Raw genomic sequence first — 23244 nt, 5'->3', positions numbered from 1 at the left:
ATCTTAGATGGGCAGACAGAAGAGGGAGGCCACAAACCTGCCACCAGAGCAAAGAACTCCATGCTCAGCCAGGATCCCTTCATGGTCACAGCTGAGTCCTCAGGTCCACCAATGCCCTGCTGTCTTTCCCAAGAGAGGTGACAAACTGGATCTCCCCACTCTATCATCTCCAGACACAAAAATCAAGGGAGGAAGTGCAACATCACATGCATGCACACACACACACACACACACACATGCACTGCACCCACATCCCCTGCCAAGAACACCTCTCAGCTCCTGGGTCTTGATGTTACGATAGGTGCTATTTAAAGCTGTCAAGCAGAGCTAACCACATCCGTCCCCCTGTGGCTTCTCTCATCCCCTTAGCCAGGATATCGCCTTAAGTAAAAGTCGAAAGCAAGAAGGAGGAGAACCCTCAATAAGAACCACCAAACTAATCAGTAGACCCACAGTTGAAGCAAAAAGCAGATGAAACTCAGGATAAGAATACGTTTTATTGACTAAACATGTAGGTACATGTACACCAAACTAAAGTTGCTCTGGAAGTGAAGCACAAAGTCTCAAGCTGAGATAGGACCATTCCTGTCTTGAAAGTACAACGAGGTGTGTTAACATCCAATACAGTTAAATGAAAGAAACTGTATGTTACAAGGATAGATAGAACTTAGACATAGCGTGCTGCAGACACAGAGTCTCAAATGAAAATATGCAATCAGCTGTCTTCAGGAATGTGAAATGGTGTAACATCTACCATACAGAAATGAGTACAAGAAGGTGTCATTTTAACACATAATCATAACGACAGTAAAAGTAAGTAAGTTATGTCTACCCTGCAAGCATAATTACAATTCAAAATATATTTTGATGATAATGGCTAACAGTAAATATGCTCATACAGGAATGGATTCAGTTCATAAATATCACTTTACAACAAATGATAATAATAGCAAGTTATCAGACAACAACTCTGGAATGTAATGCGGTTTCTGTGCTTCATCAGATTCAGAAGAATGAAACTACTGTTTATGTGTAATCAATATGTAGCCAGACTGTATTCCTCTCAAACACCATGTCAGTTCTGAGAACTTGGAAAGGCATTTTTGGGACAATTGATGGGAGTGCTTCAATGAACATTTCTCAGAAACTATGTGAACTCCAAGGAAATAAATATTTCTGTTGTACTAGTATTTGTTGTTGTTCAGTCATTCAGTCGTGTCCGACTCTTCGTGACCCCATGGACCATAGCATGCCAGGCCTTCCTGTCCTGCGCTCTCTCCCGGAGTGTGCTCAAGTTCATATTCATTGCATCGGTGATGCTATCTAGCCATCTCATCCTCTGCCGTCCCCTTCTCCTTTTGCCTTCAGTCTTTCCCAGCATCAGGGTCTTTTCCAGAGAGTTTTCTCTTCGCATTAGGTGGCCAAAATATTTCAGCTTCAGCTTCAGTATCTGTCCTCCCAATGAGCACTCAGGGTTGATTTCCTTTAGGATGGACTGAACTGACCTTCTTGCAGTCCAGGGGACTCGTCAGAGTCTTCTCCAGCACCACAGTTCGGAAGCATCAATTCTTCGGCGCTCAGCCTTCCTTATAGTCCAGCTCTCACAGCCATACATTGCTACTGGGAAAACCATAGCTTTGATTAGACAGACCTTTGTCGGCAAGGTGATGTCTCTGCTTCTTACTATGCTGTCTAGGTTTGCCATAGCTTTCCTCCCAAGGAGCAAGTGTCTTTTAATGTCATGGCTACAGTCACCGTCTGCGGTGATCTTGGAGCCCAAGAAAATAAAATCTGTCACTGCTTCCATTTCTTCCCCTTCTATATGCCAGGGAGTGATGGGGCCAGATGCCATGATCTTCATTTTTTTAATGTTGAGTTTCAAACCAGCTTTTGCACTCTCCACTTTCACCCTCCACAAGAGGCTCTTTAGATCCTCTTCGCTTTCTGCCATTAGGGTGATATCATCTGCGTATCTGAGGTTGTTGATAATTCTCCTGGCAATCTTTATTTATTTATTTATTTATTGCATTTATACCCCGCCTTTTTTCCCTTGCAAGGAACCCAAGGCGGCTTACATTATCCTCCTCCTCTCCATTTTATCCTCACAACAACAACCCTGTGAGGTGGGTTGGGCTGAGAGTCTGTGACTGGCCCAAAGTCACCCAGTGAGCTTCTATGGCCGAGTGGGGACTAGAACCCGGATCTCCCAGCTCCTAGTCCAACACTCTTGCCACTACACCACACTGGCTCTCTTAATTCTTAATCTTAATTAAGATTAATTAATTAATTAATTAATGGAATCTTAATTCCGACCTGTGATTCATCCAACCCGGCATTTCTCATGATGTACTCTGCATATAAGTTAAATAAACAGGGCGACAATATACAGCCTTGTCATACTCCTTTCCCAATTTTGAACCAATCGGTTGTTCCATGTCCAGTTCTTACTGTTGCTTCTTGACCCTCGTACAGGTTTCTCAGAGACAGGTAAGGTGGTCTGGTACTCCCATCTCTTTAAGAATTTGCTACAGTTTGTTGTGATCCACACAATCAAAGGCTTTAGCGTAGTCAATGAAGCAGAAATAGATGTTTTTCTGGAATTCTCTTGCTCTCTCCATGATGCAGCGAATGTTGGCGATTTGATCTCTAGTTCCTTTGCCTCTTCGAAACCCAGCTTGTACTTCCGGTAGTTCTCGGTTCGCATACTGCTGAAGCCTAGCTTGTAGAATTTTGAGCATCACCTTGCTGGCATGTGAAATGAGCGCAATTGTACGGTAGTTTGAACACTCTTTGGCATTGCCTTTCTTTGGAATTGGAATGTAAACTGACCTTTTCCAGTCTTGTGGCCACTGTTGAGTGTTCCAAATGTGTTGGCATATTGAGTGCAGCACTTTAACAGCATCATCTTCTAGGATTTTAAATAGCTCAGCTGGAATACTGTCATCTCCGCTAGCTTTGTTGTTACTAATGCTTCCTGAGGCCCTCTTGACTTCACTCTCTAGAATGTCCGGCTCAAGTTCAGTGACTGCACTATCATGGCTGTCAGGGACATTCAGATCTTTCCTGTATAGTTCTTCTGTGTATTCTTTCCACCTCTTCTTAATCTCATCTGCTTCTCTTAGGTCCCTGCCTTCTTTGTCCTTTATCATGCCCATCTTTGCACAAAACGTTCCCTTGAGATCTCTAGATTTTCTTGAAAAGATCTCTAGTCTATTGTTTTCCTCGATTTCTTTGCATTGTTCATTTAAGTAGGCCTTCCTGTCTCTCCTTGCTATTCTCTGGAACTCTGCATTCAGTTGGATATATCTTCCCCTTTCTCCCTTGCTTTTCGCTTCCCTTCTTTCCTCAGCTGCTTGTAAAGCCTCATCAGACAGCCACTTTGCTCTTTCTTGCATTTCTTTTTCTTTGGGATGGATTGAGTTGCTGCCTCCTGAACAATGTTACGGACCTCCGTCCATAGTTCCTCAGGCACTCTGTCTATCAGGTCTAATCCCTTAAATCTATTCCTCACCTCCACTGTATATTCATAAGGGATATGATTTAGGTCATACCTGGTTTAGTGGTTTTCCCGACGTTCTTCAATTTCAGCCGAAATTTTGCGATAAGAAGCTCATGATCTGAGCCACAGTCAGCTCCAGGTCTTGTTTTTACTGGCTGAATAGAGCTTCTCCATCTTTGGCTGCAAAGTACATAATCAATCTGTTGTACTAGTATATTCCTGATCAAATCTCACTCCTAATAGAAGACGATAAATCTGAGTGTGTGAGGTTATCTTTGGCTTGTCTTTCACAAAGAGGTGACAAACTGGATCTCTCCACTCTGTTATCTCCAAACACAATGATCCAGGGAGGAAGCACAACGTCCCACGTGCGCAGGCACACACACACACACTGTACCCATATCCCCTGCCCAGGAAGCCACTCAGCTCATGGGCCTTGATGGTACAATAGGTGCTACTTAAAGCTGTCAAGGGGAGCTAACTACGCCCGGCACTGTGGTTTCTTCCATCTTGCCTCCAGTGTGGAGCTGGGGCTGAGAAAGCAGGTTAACAAAGCAATTGCAGGCAGCCAGCAGATCACTGCAGACGGTGACTGTAGCCATGTAGCTGAGCTGGGGGCAAGTGGGGTGCTGACATGTGCAGGAGTAAGGCGCATTGAACTCAGCAAGACTTACTTCTGAGTAGACATGCACAGAGTTGGTTCTCCTCTCTGCTCAGCTTTGTATTTCCACATCCAGCTCATTATCAAACCTCCTGTTAGTTATCTCAGAAGACCCTTGGGTGAATGGGGGTGGGTTTTCCAGGGAACAGCTGGATTGAAGGAGCTTCCACACACACGCGTGCACGTGTGCGCGCGCGCACACACACACATAATGGAAGAATATAGTTCTTCATATTCCCTGGCATGTTTATTCCTCATTTTGTCCATTCCCTGAGCATGTGCAGAGTGTGCTTTTTCAAACAAAGAGAAGCTCGCTGATCTTTCCCTTCATGCTGCACTTTGTACAAGTGTGACTGCTTCAGAAAGAACTTTCCATTATGCTGTCTCTTTTTCTTCATGAGTTTCATAACAGAAGTGTGGTGCAGTGATGAGAGTCCAGCCCAAAGTCACCCAGTGAGAGAACTAACAGGTTTGATAATGAGCTGGATGTGGAAATACAAAGCTGAGCTGGGGGCAAGTGGGGTGCTGACATGTGTAGGAGTGAGTCACTTTGAACTCAGTAAGACTTACTTCTGAGTAGACATGCAGAGTTGGTTCTCTCCATTTTAGCCTCACAACGTCAACAACAATGCTGGATGTGGAAATAGAAAGCTTAGCAGGGAGCATAATACCTCGTGCAGGGCTCTAGACCGGCATGGTAATTTTAAAAGGTTTTTTCTTTCTTTCTTTCTTTCTTTCAAACAGCGTTGCTTTAAACCAAGAGTGCATCGCTCGGGCCCACCTAGGGCAGCCTTGCTTTGGGAAGCCCCGAGGAGGAGGAAATGTTTTGGCTTAAAGTAAGTGGAGACGGAGGATTTCAATTGAAAAAGAACACCCACAAACAAGGCGGTGAGCACAATTCATTTAAAAGAAAAACAACTTACGTATTTATTATCGGAATATACTACCTTGCGTTTTTATTTACGAAAATTTCGCGACTCTGTGCGGATGTCAAAAAAAAAAGCCGCATGACTGCTGGCTCCGCAGGACCTCGTGGTGCCATTCCGCAGAGGATTCTGTGGCACGGACTGACGGGAATTTGATCCCATTTCAGTCCGTGGCAGGATTCTCTGACATCCCTAGGAGAAGGAGAAGGCTTTTTTCAATCCTTGGGGAGCATGTCCACAAAGTCTCAAGGCATACATAGCCTCAAGGAACCTTGCCATTTGGATTTGTATGAGACATTTATGAAACCCACCCTTACCACCCAAAACATAAGAACTTTAGCAGATAACAAGCAAAATGGCTATATTTTTTATTTTTTGTATATTAGTAGTTCAGTTGTTCCTGAAGAAGAGTCATCTGACAGGAGCTGGAGAGATGCCCTGGAAAGCTGACAAAGAGGTTCATCAAGTTCACTTGATATACAACACCAGGAGGAACGTTATCCTTGTCCCTCTCTTTTTTTTTAAGTGCCACTGATTTCCATGGAGCCTACTCAGAATCTCTAAATTTACCAATGGGCTTAGCTTGACCTGAAGGAATGGGTGGACAACAGACACCCCACTTGTAAAGAGGCCTATTTCTACTACAGTATCTCTTTATTTTGCTGTTCTGTTTATGGGCTGAAACAGAATTTCACTATACAACAACTCATTTTCTTCCACTGGTGGGCATCTCTTCTCCGTCACTGGTCGAGAAGGCATCGGAGCAGAGGAGAAGGTAATGGGAGCATAGGTGATGTCTGAGCCCTGGGAAAACAGAGAGAAACTGTGGGTGATGTTGCTCAGGTATTCAGTTGGGGGATGGGGAAAAGCTTGTTGAGTACAACGTTACTTCTCCATCATTTTAGAGCATGATTACAAACCTGAAGGTTTTCAGCTCTCATGGCTTAACTTCAACACACGGGAACGTCTTTTTAATATAAGTTGACAGGCAAAAGAATTTGTAGGACCCCGAGAAACGTAAGGCCCTTCTGGATCACATCAAGAGCTGGTCTAGTCCAGTTTTCTGTTTTTAACTCCAGACAGACAAACACATGCCCCTGAGAAGCTCACAGGTATATCTTTGGCCATGATAATCACCCACTCTTGTTTATCCCAGGAAGCATCCTTTGTACATGGAAGGCCCGTTTACCTCTCATGACTATCACTCCTGCAGACTTATCTTCCCTGAATTTACCTAGTCCCTATTTGTTGTTTTTAAAGCCATCTAACCTAGTGACCATCAACTTGCAGTAGCATATTCCATACAGACAATTAACATTCTCCCCGCTCCCCATTTCTATAAGGAAAACTGGGGGGGGGGGGGCTGTCACTACAATTTCTGAAGTTCCTTGAAGAAAGTCATGAGGGTTAAACTGGTTTATATCTGTCCTGTAGAGAAATCTCCCAAGCTTGCCATGGGTGGACTGGAAATCACCCATGATTCCCACTCACTCTACCTCAACCTGTAAGGCTGCTGCTGCTGCTTCCTGGGGCGCCGGTGTTGCAGGATCATCCACTTCCTCCTTGCTTTCTCCCCGCTCAGATTCCTGCCAATATTTTGATCCTTCAGAAATGGAAATAAAAGAGAAAAGAAGACATATAATTGTAATGTCCATCAGCATTCTTGACGTCTGCTGTTTTGCAAATTCATCTCAATCCACCAAAGAGAGTATAGTTCCAGAAAGACCTGATTTCTGGAAACGCCCTTGTTTAAAACAAAACCACTGCCTATTACCAATGTCCACTCAGGCCAGGTAAGGAAAAGAGATACCTGCAAACCCCATCACATACCGCTCATCTTTCTCCTGCAATAGAAAGCAAGTGGGACCAGCAGCGGAAGAGGCAACCATGCATATCTCAGCAGCGCTGTGTATGACTCTTGTGTCTGAACTGATAAGAGAAAAGAGCAGGGGACTGTTTATTGGGGGAAGTTGTTTAGCCTGCCCCATTCTTGAAGGTTCAGGCCCAAAAGGTAGCAACATCTGTAATTAAATCATTAATGAATTATATCATTTGTATCCTGCCCTTTAGCCCATAAGGCTCCAAAGGCAGCTGGCAAAGATAAGACATAAGACAGACTCACATTTCTAATCTCAAAGACATGACACCAAAGGAAAGGTTATGGAGAGGAAGGGGGGAAGCAAATAAGAAGACTAGATTCTTAAATTATGTAATATATTCTGAAAATCCAAACTAACCATTAAAAAGCAGATCTTCCTGTGTCCAAATGAAAAAAGGGGCCTTCTTGCATCATTTCCAGAAGGTCAGATTTTTAACTTTCAGCAGTTGGAAGTCTGATTGCTGGGAAGTACCAAGCCGTTATCCCTCCTTCCTCAGTTCCTTGCCCATGTGAAGTGGCCATGTGAAAGACATCTCCCAAGTGACTATAGAAAGTGATTACCAACCTAGAGGAGATGGTGTTCAAGGAATGCTGGGGGAGACCTCCACCCTACCCTCTTAGAGTTCAATGAAAGCAAACAGGTTATCCCACTGATAAAGCATGACCTCACCACTGGGTATTGCAACCATTCCAAAGTGACTCACCTGTGACATTCATGGTCTGGCTGCAGGGAGACACAATCCACCGGCTGCTCACTTTTTCCTCGTAACTGCAAGCAAATTCCCCAGTATGGTTAGATTTGGCCTGTAGGATCCTTACAAAGGCATTTGGAGAGGTCTCTCCAGGTTTTCTGTAGCTCTCCAGGGGCCCATCATTGCTGGATACCATCTCAGCTCCATCTTTGTAGAAATGGAACCTTTTCTTAGTGTTGTTCCTGCTGGTTGAGCAAGTGATGAGCAGAAGGTTATTTTCATTCACCACTCCAGATGGAGGATCCACTTTCAGCAGTGGAGGCAGAGGAGGATCTGGAGGAGGGATCCACAAAGGAGAGGGGATTACCTTGGAAGTGTGGAGTGACCTAGTGGTTCAAAGTCCGTGGCCAAGTCAAGTAAGTCTGGGATTCATGGAGCTTTTAACTGGAAGCCATATCTGGGTCAGAGAGCTGAGACTGGTATCATGTTATGTTGATTGCCAGTTGTGTGGCCAATTATGGAATGTGGAAATTTTATTTTGTGCATCTGGAATTCGAGCAGGGAGCATTCTCATCCCTATCTGTGCCCCCCCCCCCGCAATCTGGAACTTGAGACCTTGCAGTATTATTTTCACGTGTTTCCACACCAGTTCTTTTCTCTGGAATTGCCATCCATTGTTCACTCACATTTTACAGTTCATTTTTATGAAAAACCCAGATTCTAAATCTCAGTGGAGGTGGGGCAATGGACTCCCAGATCCAGTCAGGCACCCATGACATCCCTAGCAAGGGGAACAATGAGAAATTGCCTTTTAATGTCCCGTGTGAGTAGGCGCTTGAATTATTCACACACACACCCAATGTTTTTTTCAGACTTTTGTGGTGATTTTTTAACTTCACACACACACACACACACACACACACACACCCCAAACCAAAATGCAATTGTAGCACGGGTCTGTCCTCTGTGATCAGAGAAAGCACTAAGGGCTCAAAACAGGTGATGTTTTTAACTGAATGTGTTCTGCTTGCCGGTCCTGCACTTTTATGGCTTCCTGTGAATTCCAGAGAGGGGTAGGGATGGACGGCCTCACCCGAGTCCACGCTCGGGAGGTGCTCAAGGAAATGTGCTGCTGCTTGCCCATGCAAGCCGCCATTTTGATGGAAGATGGGGGCACTTGATTTCCATATATCCGATGTTGCACACAATGGCAGCTGTAAAGGGCCATTTCTGCAACAGTAGATATACGAAAAGGGAGGAAATGGCCCTTTACGGCTGCTGTTGTGCACAACATTAGATACAGGAAAATCTAGAGCCCCCACCTTTTGTAAAAATGGTGGCTTGCATGGAGGACGGGCTGCTGCCAGGCATGAGTGGTCGGGTCTGGTAAGCCCCAGCCATTCGCGCAGCTCAGCAGGCAGGGGCAGCAGCTCGCCTAGCCCAGTTTGGGGAGGTGAGCGGGGGGGGGGGATCTAACAGACTCCCAGACCCATTCAGGTGCCTGAAACATCCCTATTGAGAGGAATAACAGTACATTGCCCCTTAAAGTCCCTGAATGAGTAAGGGCTTTAATTATTCATCCCCCTACTGGATTATTTCTTCTGCTTCCTTTATTCAGGTCCTACCTGTCCCTTTTGCTTGGTCCCCCCCCCACCACTGTTTTTATAAAGCAAAATAGTGTTATTTTGCTCTATGAAAAAATGAAAACAAAAAATAAAGGAAAGGAAGAAGTATTCGTAGCTTTGTTGTTGGCCCTAAACCTATTCAGGCATTATAAAATTGGAGGCATGGAGGACACATGCATTCCCACATCATCTCTATGCCTGAAGTGTCATAATGCCTGAATAGGGCTCCTTTCTTTTAATGCAGCTCAATGGTTGTTTCCTGCTCATTTTCACATTCCAGGCAGCCTTCATCCCTGGCACCACCCACTGCAGGATATAAAGTGCATTTCCCACCACATGCGGCTGCCATCGACAAGACTATTTTGATCTCCTCCAATCTCAAGCAGCCACTCACTCACCTGTCACAGCCACAGAGACAATGTTGCTTTGCGGGGATCGGGTTTCACACCCTTCGCGGAACATCCAGCGGTACTCACAGCTGTACGTCCCGGCACTGTGTTCGCCTGCAAGCAATACTTCATGGGGACCCACCCCTTTACGGGGCATCAGCTCAGGGGTCTGTCCTTCTTGTCCCTTGTAGAATGTGTATCCTGTCACATTCTGTCCATCAGAAGCTGAACAGATCAGGGTAATCTGTTCTTCTTGGACATACACAGGGAGTTGGGGATCCAGGGAAAGAGTTGCAGGTGGTGGGGAATCTTGTATTCCAGAGAAGAAGTAGAGCAAGAGAAAACAATCCAGTCAGATAGGGAATAAACTCATGAAACACTGACTAGATTTCCCTCACAGAGTTGATATCACCATGATTTCTTGTGGGGAAGGTATGTTTAGGTATATTTTTGAATTGTAGATATGAAACAGAAGTCACAGTTTTCTTTTTTTTTTCTTTTTTTCTTTTTTAACTAACTTTTTTTTTTCATTTATTTGTCTTGTAACACACACTTCCACACCAGTGGTACTCTGCTTTTAACCTCTACTGAGTAGAGGAGCAGGCACAGGCCAGTCTAGAACAATCACAAAGCTAGACACAAAAAGGGAAAAGAGGCAATGGAAGGACAGGACTCTCCAGTGGTGGTGACCTGCAAGGTGTGTGCAATGTTTGTTTTCTTGCCTGAGAACAACATGGCCCACACCTGCAACAAGTGCAAGTTGATCACGCTGCTGGAAGAAAAAGTAAGTGGACTGGAGCGGCGACTGTCGACCCTCTGGGGAATAAGAGAACACGAAGAGTTCTTGGACAGAATGGGGGAACTACAGCAGCAAAGGGCAGACCAGAAGCTTGAAGAGCAACAGCAAGCTAAGGCAGAATTGGGAAACGCTGAGGTGAGGAAAAATGCAGTAGAGGATACTCCTTGGAAAAGGGTGACAGTTAGGAGAAGAAGAACTAGATGCCACTCTGCACCGGTGGAAGCAATGGAGCTGTGGAATCGATTCCAGGTACTTGCGGATGAGACTGGAGGACAGCCTGCAGAGGAAGAATCACAGGGGAACCTACATGACAGCGAGCAAAAGGCTGAAGGTCAGTCAAACAGAGGCTATGAAACCCAGGCCTACAACAAGAAGAAGAGAAGAGTGGTAGTAGTGGGAGACTCCTTGCTGCGTGGGATCGAGACCCAAGTATGTCGTGAAGACCCATGGACTCGCCAGGTATGTTGTCTTCCAGGAGGACGGATTAGAGACATGACTGAAAGGTTGCCTACACTCATAAAGCCCACTGACAGGTATCCCTTTCTTCTCATCCATGTGGGAACAAATGATACCGCCAAGCGGAGCTACGAAGAGATCACGTCAGACTTTGAAGCTTTGGGAAGGAAACTCAAGCACTTGGGGGCCCAGATAGTTTTCTCATCCATCCTTCCAGTAGTTAGAAGAGGGATAGAAAGGGAACAAAAAATACTCCGGGTGAATGACTGGCTACGAAGATGGTGCTGACGAGAGAGATTTGGATTCTGGGACCACGGGCTATACTTCCGGGAAGATGGGCTGTTGGCAAGGGACGGGTTGCACCTCATAAAGGATGGGAAGAATGTGTTTGGCCACAGCATGAAGAACTTCATGAGGAGGGCTTTAAACTGAATCCTATGGGGAAGGGAGATGTAAAGTTAGGGGTAACAATGGACGAAGGCTCGTGCACCACAACGGAGAGAACAGCTCTGATAGCACCCAATAATAGTCTTCCGACACATGTAGGAAGAAAGCCAGACTATGAAGCACATGGTCTTCGATATCTATATACTAATGCCCAGAGTGTGGGAAACAAACAGAACGAACTTCAACTCTTAATACAGGAGGGAAATTATGACTTGATAGGTATAACTGAGACTTGGTGGGATGACTCTCATGACTGGAATACAGCAATTGAAGGATATAACTTGTTCAAAAAGAACAGGAGGAACAGACAGGGAGGTGGGGTTGCACTGTATGTGAAAAATACATATCTCTGCACAGAAATACAGGAGGATGAGCTTGGTAGCCCCATCGAGAGCATCTGGATCAAAATAAATGGAGCAAAGAATAAAAGGAACCTGATGGTCGGAGCCTACTACCGGCCACCCAACCAAGGAGAAGACAAGGATGAAACTTTTGAAAAGCCAATAGCCAATGTTTTAAGGAAGCATGATGTAGCAGTAACGGGGGACTTCAATTTCCCCGATATTTGTTGGGAGACAAATTCTGCAAAACATGGCCCCTCCAGGAAATTCCTGGCTTGTGTGGTGGAAAACTTCCTCCTACAGAAAGTAGAGGAAGGAACTAGAGGATCAACTATCCTTGACTTGATCCTAACCAACAGAGATGACTTAGTGGGTCAACTAGCAGTTACAGGAACTCTGGGGGAAAGTGACCGTGTCGTACTTGAGTTCTTGGTTTAAGGAAAGCAAAAGCTGAGTGTAGTCAAACACGTACCCTGGATTTTCGGAAAGCTGATTTAAACTCAGAACAATGATCAGTAAGGTCCCATGGCAAGCGACGCTAATGAGAAAAGGAGTCCAAGATGGGTGGGAGCTTTTAAAAAAAGGAAATTCTCAAGGCACAATTACAAACAATTCCAACAAGAAGAAAAGGTGGAAGTCAACAGAAGAAGACAATGTGGCTTCACAAAAAGCTTTGGGATGACCTGAAAACAAAAAAGGACACATATAGGAAGTGGAAAGAAGGCCAAGTAACAAAGGAAGAGTACAGGCAGGTAGCACAGAATTGCAGGGATGGTGTCAGGAAGGCTAAAGCTGAGAACGAGCTGAGGTTAGCGAGGGATGCTAAAAGCAACAAAAAGGCTTTCTTCAGCTACGTGCAGAGTAAAAGGCAGAGGAAAGAAATGGTGGTTCAGCTATTAAATAAGGATGGCAAAACGATCACAGAGGACAAAGAAAAGGCAGAGGTGCTCAATTCCTACTTTGGCTCAGTCTTCTCCCAAAAGAGGGTCTATGAGCCCCCTGGCAAAGGTGAAGTACAGGCTGAAGGGGCAGGATTGCAGCTTGAGATCAATCGGTATATGGTCAAGAAACACCTAATTACTTTGAATGAGTTCAAATCTCCAGGGCCAGATGAACTGCATCCTAGAGTAATAAAGGAACTGGCAGAAGAACTCTCAGAACCGCTGTCTATTCTCTTTGAGAAATCATGGAGGACGGGTGAAGTGCCAGATGACTGGAGGACTAATGCTGTCCCTATCTTCAAAAAGGGTAAAAAGGAGGAACCTGGGAGCTACAGACCAGTCAGTCTGACATCAATCCGTGGGGAAATTCTGGAGCAGATGATCAAGCAATCCATCTGGAAGCACCTTGACAACAATGCCGTGATTACTCGAAGCCAACATGGATTTGTCAAGAACAAGTCCTGCCAGACGAATCTGATCTCATTTTTTGATCAAGTAACCTCCCTTGTAGACCGTGGGAATGCTGTAGATATCATATATCTCAACTTCAGCAAAGCTTTCGACAAAGTGCCCCATGATCTCCTGATGAGCAAACTAGCTCAAAGTGGGCTAGATGAAACAACGATCTGGTGGATCCACAGTTGGCTACAGAATCGGACTCAAAGAGTGCTTATCAATGGGATCTTCTCAAACTGGGGAGAGATAATGAGTGGGGTACCTGCTCAGTCCTGGGCCCAGTACTCTTCAACAATGTTATTAATGACTTGGAGGAGGAGGTGCAGGGAATGCTGATTAGGGATGTACGAAAATCACTTACCTTTCGCGGATTATGTTTATGGTTGGGGGGGAGGCATTCCGTCCCTCCACCCGGAATCCTGGCCGGGGGGGGGAGGCGCTCCATTCCTCCCCCCCCCCGGAATCCTGGCCGGCCCGCTGTGCTCTGCAGGGATTCTGCGGAGCCACCGGCCGGCTCCGCCAGCAGCCAGACATCTGGCCGCTGGCTAGCAGGGACACAAATGGCGGCGGCCGTAGCCACCACTGTTTGCGTCCCTGCAGTCAGCCATGAAACATTTACGTAGCCTATCACGCTGACTTTAAAAACAACAACAACAACAACGTGCGTACTCAAATGGCGGCGGCCACGGCCGCCGCCATTTGTGTTCCTTATTTTGGCACGTCTTAGTCTACGTAAACGTTTACGTAGACTAAGACAGCAAAAATAAGGGGAACGCAAATAGCGTAGCGTCCGTTATTTGCGTTCCCCTTATTTTCGCCGTCTTAATCTACGTAAATGTTTACGTAGACTAAGACGTGCCAAAATAAGGAACACAAATGGCCGCCATTTGCGTATGCGCATTGTTGTTGTTTTTAAGTCAGCTGTGATAGGCTACGTAAACATTTACGTAGCCTATCACGTTTTTTTTTTAAAAACCTATGACGTGTTTTTGTTTTTTTTAAAACTGGAAATGGTGGCAGCAGCAGCCGGTCAGAAGACCGGCCGCCGTAGCAGCCGCCGCCGAACCGCCGCTGAACCGCCACCGAACCGCCGCCGCCAGGAAGATCCGCCCAAGGTAAGTCGTGTCCCGGGGGGCGGGGGGGAGGCCGTTCTGCCACCGATTTCAGGGGGCCAAATGCGCTGGCATTCGGCCTCCCGAGATCCGTGGCAGAATTTTCGTACATCCCTAATGCTGATCAAATTTGCAGATGACATAAAATTGGACGAGATACCTAATACTTTGGAAGACAGAAAGAAAATGCAAAGTGATCTGGATAGACTGGAGCGCTGGGCAGAAAACAACAGAATGACATTTAATAGGGATAAATGCCAAGTTCTGCACCTAGGAAAAAGAAACCAAATGCACAGTTAGAAGATGAGGGATACATGGCTCAACAACATGACAAGCGAGAAGGATCTTGGAATTGTTGTCCATCACAAACTGAATATGAGCCATCAATGTGATGTGGCTGCAAAAAATGCAAATGCTCTTTTGGGCTGCATTCATAGAAGCATAGCTTCCAAATCCCGGGAAGTACTAGTTCCCCTCTACTCAGCACTGGTTAGGCCTCATCTGGAGTACTGTGTCCAGTTCTGGGCACCACACTTTAAGAAGGATGCAGACAAACTGGAGAGGGTTCAGAGGAGGGCAACAAAGATGATCAGGGGACTGGAAACAAAGCCCTGTGAAGAGAGACTGAAAGAACTGGGCATGTTTAGCCTTGAGAAGAGAAGACTGAGGGGAGGTAGGATAGCGGTCTTCAAGTATTTGAAAGGTTGTCACAGAGAAGAAGGCCAGGATCTCTTCTGGATCATCCCGGAGTGCAGGACACGGAATAATGGGCTCAAGTGACAGGAAGCCAGATTCCGGCTGAACACCAGGAAAAGCTTCCTGACTGTTACAGCAATATGACAATGGAACCAATTACCTAGGGAGGCGGTGGGCTCTCCCACACTGGAGGCATTCAAAACGAGGCTGGACAGCCATCTGTCAGGGATGCTCTGACTTGGATTCCTGCACTGAGCATGGGGTTGGACTCAGTGGCTTTTTAGGCCCCTTCCAACCCTACCATTCTATGATCCTATGAGAACAGAAGTAGGAATCCAGCCTGGGAATCCCAACTCTTGGCTTCCCCTGCTTTTATACACTCCCTTGGCCTCTAGGAAGCCACAGAATTCTGGCTCATTCCCTCTCCATTTCTTGGTAACAACCAGGTAAGGCAGACCTTTGTGTATGTAATTCATTTACAACAAGAATGTTCCTTACCAGCGATGGAAAACACAACCTGGTTACTCATTGAGGACCATTGTCGTGTGTTGTTTCCTCTCCAGTGAGAACAAGCAAAAGCTTCCCTTGACTTCCAATGTGTTGTGGAGACCTCCAAGGCATTTTGTTGTTGTTTATACTCAGTCCATCGGCCGTCTTCATGCATTTTGAAGAAAAGGAACCAGTCTCCCTCCTCTCCTCTTGGGTATAAACATTTCAAAGAGATCTGCTGTCCCCGGATAAAGACACTGTATGGAGGGGACCAGGACAGCCTGGGGGCTAATGCCTCAGAACCTGAGAGAGGAAAGGCGATGCCATTAGCCAATTCCTTCTGATTGCTCCTTGGGGTAAATGCTAATTGAGACGTAGCACCAATTTTCTGGGACCATATTCAGCACTAGACAGTGCAGGCAGCACTAGGACATTTGACAACAAGCGGAAGTGTAGATCACAGCCCAATTCAATCTGTGGAGATTAGCCTTACTCTGTTGCTCATTGTCTGTGTTGTCTCTGGTCTTTCCCTAGATACACAGTTCTGGAGAGGGGGTATCTGTGCATTTTCGAGAAGATGAGGTAAAATGCTTAGAAACTTGGAGCGCTTGAACTAATCGTTGATGGAGCATTCGTATATTCCCCCCAGGGTTGGCAGCGGAGTCCTGTTGAGTGCGCAGACCGCCGTGCTTCCCCGACTCAGTGCACACCGAGTTGGGTGAGCATGGCAGGCCACACTGCTCTGCCAAGCTGCCATTCTGTGCAAAATGGCGGCTCGGCCTTTTCTGTAAAGGCCAATTTTATGTAAATGGTGGCTGCAAAGAGGCCCATTTATGCTACATTACAGGTGCAAATGGTCTATTTAGACCATTTATGTCTGTAATATTGTGTAAATTGGCCTCTTTACAGCTGCCATTTATGCAACACAGCTTTTATGGAAGAGGCCGAGCCACGATTTTGCACAGAATGGCAGCTTGGTGGAGGAGTGGGACGCTGAGTACCGCTCGCCGGGTGCCCACAGACCGCCTAGAAGCTTGCTGCACACAGCAACCAGGGTCAAGTGGAGGGTGGGGGCCCATTGAGTGGCATGCTGCAGGGCAGGGGTGTGTTTGCCCATCCCTTATCCCCCCTCCCCGAGGAAGAGCAGGCCCACATTCTTCAATCCACTCATTCATCCTGCATGGTTTTCTCTTGGAGAAATGTGGCTCCCTAAACACAGGTCCATACAGAAGGCTGTTCCTCTCCTCCACAGGCCTTGTACGTTACCAGGACGTTATTTGATCCTTGGGGCTTTTTTTAAAAAAAGATGAATTGCTACAGTCTTGCATTCTGAGTAATCACAGGAATTTCCTAAAATGATAACAGTTTCTACCTTTATCTGATAAAAGTTTTCAAGCTTTATTTTTAGCAGTGTCTTATCTTATGACTCACAACACTATTTCTCCAGTGACTTTTTGCTGAAAATCAATTAACAACAGCTGTAGGATACCAGCTTGGGCTCAGGATCTATTTCTATTATTTAGGCTTACTATCATTAATTAATTGTCTGCTGACTTCAAGAATGAATTAATTTTCTGGTTACCTGCAGTGAGCACCATCCAGAAAAGGGCTGAGGCTGAAAGGGGGAGGAAAAAAAGAGTGTGAGCATAATTAAAATAATAATAATAAAAGTTTAGGTGTCCATAAACTCTGGACCAGGGCAGTTTGAGGGCTGAACTGGTAAAAAACCCTCCCCTGCCCCTCCCACTGTACACTTGATGACTGAGACACTGCCACTGTCTTATATAATGTATCTCTAAAGTCCATTTCAGGATTACTGTACTAGAAGGAAAACATGTGACAATTCAGTTTCTCTTTCTAGTTCACTTTCGCTTTAGTCATAGCAGTGAGAAAGTTGAATTAGTTGCTTCCTTGAAAACAATATCAAAAAAGCTACTGGGGTAGCTGATAAGCCGGAGGGCATGAAGCTTTTATTGCTTTCTCATGATTGGTCACTCATGGAAGTTTATGGGTCCTTTACATGATATCACAACCTCCAGGGAATCTCCCATGCTTTCTGACCTTTATCCCGGCTTTTAAAAGATTGGGGATAATGCAGTTACAAATGTTAATCCACTTTAATGGCCATGTGTAATTGCACATACTGCTATACCACAGCGCCATCTAATGAAACACGTAGAACTTGCAGACAAAGGAAGTCCCCCCATCCCCCCAAAAGTACATGTCAGCGAGTGTAAGGAGCAGATCTTAATCCTGCAAATAATCCAGAAGCAGAAGCCCCAGTAGGTTGCAGGATAAAACACTTGGTTTGGAGAAGCCCAGAGAGAAGGAAGGTGGACTCTGTTTTTCAGCAGGGGAGGAAAATGGAACCCTTGGCAATTCCCCCAGCATTGTTCCACTTAAACTCAGAGGAAAGGAAGGAAGGAAGTTGAACCAAGCAAACCAGTGGAAAGATCTTTGAGGAGGAGAATGAATCATAAAACGCATGGAGGGAGGGGGAAAGGCTGCTCAACGGAAATTGAGAAAAGTCACTCACTACCATGAAACCCGACCTGACCCAGCAGTGGCAGCCTGATAAGTGGACAAAAGTACATGTCGAGCACGGGAAGAGAGACAGTTTCTTTGCTTTGTTTTTCTCATTCTTGACTGCAGCTGCTCCCCACGGTCCGATCTCAAGCAGCTTCTGGCCTAGTCAATTCTGACTTCTAAGGGGAACTGTTGCTTATCATGAGCCCTCTCCAGCAGGAGCCCAAAGGGTTGCAGGAAAGGCAGAAATTAGTATGGTTGGTCATGCTCCTAGAGCCTTAATTAATAATGGTTGAAGATCTATGAAGTCCTCCAGAACTGTTTTGAACACTGAACATGGTGGAGAAAGAAAGAAAGAAAGAAAGAAAGAAAGAAAGAAAGAAAGAAAGAAAGAAAGAAAGAAAGAAAGAAAGAAAGAAATCAAGGTTGCAGTCCTATTGATGCTTATCTGGGTTTAAGCCCCATGGAACTCAATGGGACTTACTTCTGAATATATATAGGATTACACTGTAAGTGTGTGTGTGTGTGTGTGTGTGTGTGCGCGCGTGTGCGTATCATCAGTAATATCCTGGGATACCTTCCTTTATGAAGCAAAGGCTAACTCGGTGAAAGAAAATTGCATTCCACAGTGGGAGCCGGTGTGGTGTAGTGGTGAGAGTGTTGGACTAGGAGTCAGGAGATCCGGGTTCTAGCCCCCACTCAGCCATGGAAGCTCACTGGGTGGCTTTCGACCAGTCACAGACTCTCAGCCCAACCCACCTCACAGGGTTGTTGTTGTGAGGCTAAAATGGAGAGGAGGAGGATTATGTACGCCGCCTTGAGTTCCTTAAAGAGGAAAAAAGGCGGGATATAAATGTAATAAATAAATTCCATTTGTTGTGGACTACCATCTTGCTGCCTCTGATTACCACAAGATAATGACAGTTACCCTATTATATCCTATTGTGCTTGTTTAATGGAAGCCATTAATTCTCCACCATGCATCGCATTCAGAAAACCACCCAATTTGTGCAAATTAAGCTGCACTTAAACAAGAGATTTGCGACCCAGGATCACACCAATGTAAATGAGTGTACTGCATTACCTGCAGTTACCGCCAAGAAACCACTTCCTTCAGGAGCACAATTACTAACAAAATGTATTGCATTAGACAATCATTAACATGCACCTCTACTAATATAGTTCATTTAACTGAATGTTTTTTTTAAAAAAATGGATGCCCTATGCACTATGTAGGGAAAACTACAACAGAGCTAAGGACAAGATTCTGTAACCACAAATCTATGATCCTTACCACAAAAAAAAAAAACTGGAGCAGCCCTTTGCAAGACATTTCAACCCACCTGCACTGTTGCTGCATATAGTCTCTTTGATTTACAGTTGCTTCCAAAAGAACAAACGAAGGACACTGACATGCTTGACAAAAGGGAAAACGTCTGGACCTATAGACTCAGAACTCTTAGCCCAAATGGCCTTAATCTGGAGGACAATTAGTAAGCATTATACCAGTCATACCTCTGTTTCTTCTCCTAAGGAATTTTTTATCTCCAAGCATTCAAAACTGCCACTCCTGGTATCCCTTTAACATCACAGCTACTGATGAAGTCGGAAGCTGAAACATTTATCTCTAAATAAGTTTTTAAAATACTCTGTTGTTAGTCTTTCTGTCATATACGTGTGTGTGTGTGTGTGTGTGTGTGTATACACACACACACACACATATATATATATATATATATATATATTCCACAGACAAAGTACTGCAGAATTCAGGTGCAATCTCTCTGAAATGGTATTGTGTGTATGCCTTCATTAAAACACAACCGCAGAGTGAATGTGAGTTCAAGGTCCGAGGAAAAGGAAATCAGTGCAGACAGACTCCCCAGGCGGTGGGGGAGGAGCACAGGGGGACAGCCGATATATTCCAAGAGGAAAATTTGCACAGCTTGGAGCAACAGGAGTATGCTATTTAGAAAGAATGGCAAGGAATTACCCTTAAGCTACAAGGGAATCTGGAATTTCATCCATTGGGAGCCTGGATGTCATGGATCCTCAAATGGTCTTTCTGCTTTCAGCAGCAGGAGTCCAGCAAGAGAAGATTTTCTTATGCTACACTTCACCTGTTTCATTTACTCAGCTGTTAAATGCACAGGAGCCATGCCATATACTAATTTAAGAAGTGACACCCCCAGCTATACTTGATAGAAGACTGGCCCAAATTAGTAAAGTTTAAGCAAGAACAGAACGCACATTTGCTTGCATGGGCTGATCAGCTGAGAAGGATTTGGATAAAGATAGGAAGAAAAGGTTGGGGAGAAAAACTGTGCCGTAGTGGGATGCAGGAGGGACGATGGACCCTGAGTTTCAGATCTGAGATGGGTGGAGAGAAGAGAGAACCATCAAACCTGCCATCAAAGCCACGGAGTCCATGCTCAGTCATGATCCCCTGGAGGTCACATGACTGGTTCTCAGCTCCACCACTGTCCTGCTTGCGTTCCCAAGAGAGACTACGGGGCTGCATCGACTACCAGCTCTGTCTGCTCACAGCAAAGAACAAGACAGGAACTGGAGCATCACCTGCTTCCCCCCAACAGAGCACGTCACCCCCACACAGCTCAAGCAGACACCAAAGGTTTATTTTAAAGCTATAAAGGGCTGCTAACCTCATCCGGCCTTGTTCTGCTGTCTCCTGTCCTCTCTTCTAAACAAAGCACTTCAGAAAACCAAAGAGCGGCAAGGCGGGGCTGGAGATGAGAAACAAAAGAACAGGGCAATTGTGCTCATTGGGCATCATAACTGGGGCCTCAGTTGACATGGAACATTCTCCATAGGCCTTAAAGATACAAAGACCCAAGCCACATCCCAAGGCAAGGTCTTCCATGTCTCAGCCACCTCCCCTCCACAAATTCAACCACACAGCCCATGTGTTGTCAGCTGAACCTGGGAGGGCTGTTAATACAGGCCTGCAGCAAGGTTTCTCCACTTTCAAGGGTGGGAGGGGGGATCTGGAGGCCAGGGTGCACTTAAGGCTTAAGGGGACAGTGTGTAGTTATTTCTCAGTGGTGTACTTCTGAGTAGACATGCAACCACAACCCATTCACATACCAAGAATAACATACACACACACACACAGTGTGCATCACTTTCTACCTTAGTCTACTAAGGACACTGTAGATAGGAAAGCTTTTGAAGATGGTTTGGAAACTAGAGGTAGTGCAGGAGCCATGCCATATACTAATTTAAGAAGTGACACCCCCAGCTATACTTGATAGAAGACTGGCCCAAATTAGTAAAGTTTAAGCAAGAACAGAACGCACATTTGCTTGCATGGGCTCATCAGCTGAATCTATTCAGCTGATATTCTAAGTCCAGAATATGGACTTAGACTGGTCAATACAAGCATATTGCAGCTGTGCTACATCAATTGCATGGGCTCCCAGCCAGTTTCCGGGTCCAATTCCAATCCAAGTGCTACTACTTCTGTCCTTTAAAGCCCTCAGTGTTTTAGGACTGGGGTACTTGAAAGATCATCAGTTCTTCATATTAGGGATGGGTTAGAATTTTTTTTCAATTCAGTCTTGATGAGAATTTACCAAAATTCACAAATTTCTCCATATTCAGGATAAAAAGAACCTGAAATTTAAACAATCAGAATGAGGGAGAAAGTGAAACTGAGAGGTTTGTCCATCCAGGCCCAGGGCTTTGCACCCAGGCCTAGTGCTTAGCTCATAAAAGTCTGGGATTGAATCCCTGTGTGTTCAACTATTGTAGAGGTTAATTAAAGTTGCAACCTCTCTTTTTTTTTTTCCTTGCAGGCTCCTCATCTTTAACAGCTATATGCCAGGCAGGCATAGTCGTCTCCATGCTGGGAATTGCTGTACCCACTGAGTTTGGCTGGAGCCAATGGGTGAGAATTTTGTTTCAGTTTGGTTTTGATCAGAATTTCCCGAAATTCGCAAACTTCATATTCACAAGACAAAGAACTTGAGTTTCAAAAAAGGTCAATGCAGGAGAAAGTGAAACTGACAGATTTGTACATCTCCACTCCATATATGCTCACCCATTCCTTAGGATCTTAACTGGGGGGCTTCTGCAAGCGCTTCTGCCATCCGCATCAAACCAGGTGGCTCCCAGGGAGGCCCTTTGTGTCCCACCCAAAGAGGTCCACCTGGTGCTCACTTTATTGTCTTTTTGGCACCATTTTATTTCCACAGGCTCTTCAGGTCTTTTTAAGTGTTGTGCCATGCAATCCTCTATACCAAGTGTGCCGGGGAGGGGGAGGTATGCCAATGCTATGCCAGCACAACAGCTGGCTGCCTACTCCAAGGGAAGCTTGGAAGACAGCAACAAGGGAGAGGGCCTTCTCAGTGGTGGCCCCCCAATTATGGAATGATCTCCTTGATGAGGCCTGCCTGGTGCCAACATAGTTATCTTTTCAGCACCATTTTAAGACCTTTCTCTTCTCCCAGGCATTTGGCAGCATATGATGAGTTTTAATTAGGGGTGCACGAACCGCACTCACTAGTCCGTCTGGGGGTCTGCAGGGGGGGAGGTGATCCGTTCCTCCCTGCGGAATCCTCCCTGGCTGGCTCCACTCCATGGTGAGTCCTTAAAGCCACCGGCCGGGTCCGTCCGCAGCCAGACTTCTGCCCGCTGCCGGTCTGCGGACGCAAATGGCGTCCGGCATAGTGGACGCCATTTGTGTCCTTGCTCTTTTAGTGATAGGCTACGTAAATCTTTATGTAGCCTATCGCAGCAAAGAGCAGGGACTCAAATGACATAGCGGATGCTATTTGAGTCCCTGCTCTTTGCCGCGATAGGCTACGTAAAGATTTACGTAGCCTATCACGAAAAGACAGACTGGCAGCGGACGGCTGCGGACTCAGCAGATGGACCCGGACCTGGCTGGCAGCAGGTAGGGTCCGTCCGGGAGAACTTTGCAGGGTGGCGGATGGGGGTTGGTCAGTTCCACTACAGCCTCTTTAGAATCTGGCCTCATTGGAGTCCGTGGCAAAATTCTCCACCATCCCTAGTTTTAATCGGTCCTGGATTGTCTTATGGTTATGGTTGATTGCTTGAGATTGCTTGCTTGAACTTGTTTTAGATATATGTTCTCGTGTGTATATCGTCTGGGTGTTTTTTATGTAAATAGCTTTTAATCTCTGCATACTGCATTTTTAATGTTTTTAATCTTTGTAAACCACCCAGGGAGCTTTGGCTATTGGGTGCTATAAAATGTAACAAATAATCAGATCGCATACCCACCCAGCATTTTGCCAGTCACATTAAGCAGCCCACAGCAGGGCGAGT

At 45.6% G+C, this 23244-nt stretch overlaps 2 protein-coding genes across 3 annotated transcripts in view; both read right to left on the bottom strand.

Annotated features, from left to right (window-relative positions):
- Nucleotides 1–171, bottom strand: part of LOC146343060 (uncharacterized) — a 38207-nt gene extending 38036 nt beyond the window's left edge. Inside the window, exon 1 of the mRNA XM_084806610.1 lies at nt 38–171. Coding sequence (XP_084662736.1) covers nt 38–167 — 130 coding nt within the window. The 5' untranslated portion in view covers nt 168–171. The remainder of the gene's footprint in view (nt 1–37) is intronic.
- A 4726-nt stretch (nt 172–4897) lies between these two features.
- On the bottom strand, nt 4898–20489 carry LOC146343059 (uncharacterized). Of its 2 annotated transcripts, none has more exons than XM_084808693.1 (8): nt 20340–20489; nt 16991–17023; nt 15418–15711; nt 9681–9980; nt 7670–7990; nt 6917–7015; nt 6583–6689; nt 4898–5890 (listed from the first exon to the last, which is right to left on the bottom strand). In XM_084808693.1, the coding sequence occupies exons 1-8, from the start codon at nt 20362–20364 to the stop codon at nt 5741–5743; spliced, it is 1329 nt and encodes a 442-aa protein (XP_084664819.1). In that variant the 5' UTR covers nt 20365–20489; the 3' UTR covers nt 4898–5740. The 2 variants fall into 2 exon arrangements, with proteins under 2 accessions (XP_084664819.1, XP_084664818.1); XM_084808692.1 differs by having other exon boundaries at nt 20344–20482.
- Nucleotides 20490–23244: the final 2755 nt, after the last annotated feature.

Source organism: Heloderma suspectum, chromosome 6 (genome assembly GCF_057233095.1).
Source record: "Heloderma suspectum isolate Gila_16-S chromosome 6, 16-S_ref, whole genome shotgun sequence".
Lineage (NCBI taxonomy): Eukaryota > Metazoa > Chordata > Lepidosauria > Squamata > Helodermatidae > Heloderma > Heloderma suspectum.
Note: the sequence above shows the minus strand (reverse complement) of the source record. Positions and strands in the feature narration are given on the sequence as shown.

What these genes read in the sequence shown, in the direction of transcription:
- LOC146343059 (XM_084808692.1), bottom strand. Translation starts at nt 20,455, where the DNA reads ATGCAGCCCCGTAGTCTCTCTTGGGAACGCAAGCAGGACAGTGGTGGA. An exon ending in TGGACTCCGTGGCTTTGATG is followed by an intron (nt 17,024 to 20,343) that starts GCAGGTTTGATG and finishes TCCCCCTTTCAG; the next exon opens with CCTCAGCCCTTTTCTGGATG. An exon ending in GGTTGTGTTTTCCATCGCTG is followed by an intron (nt 9,981 to 15,417) that starts GTAAGGAACATT and finishes CTGGAATACAAG; the next exon opens with ATTCCCCACCACCTGCAACT.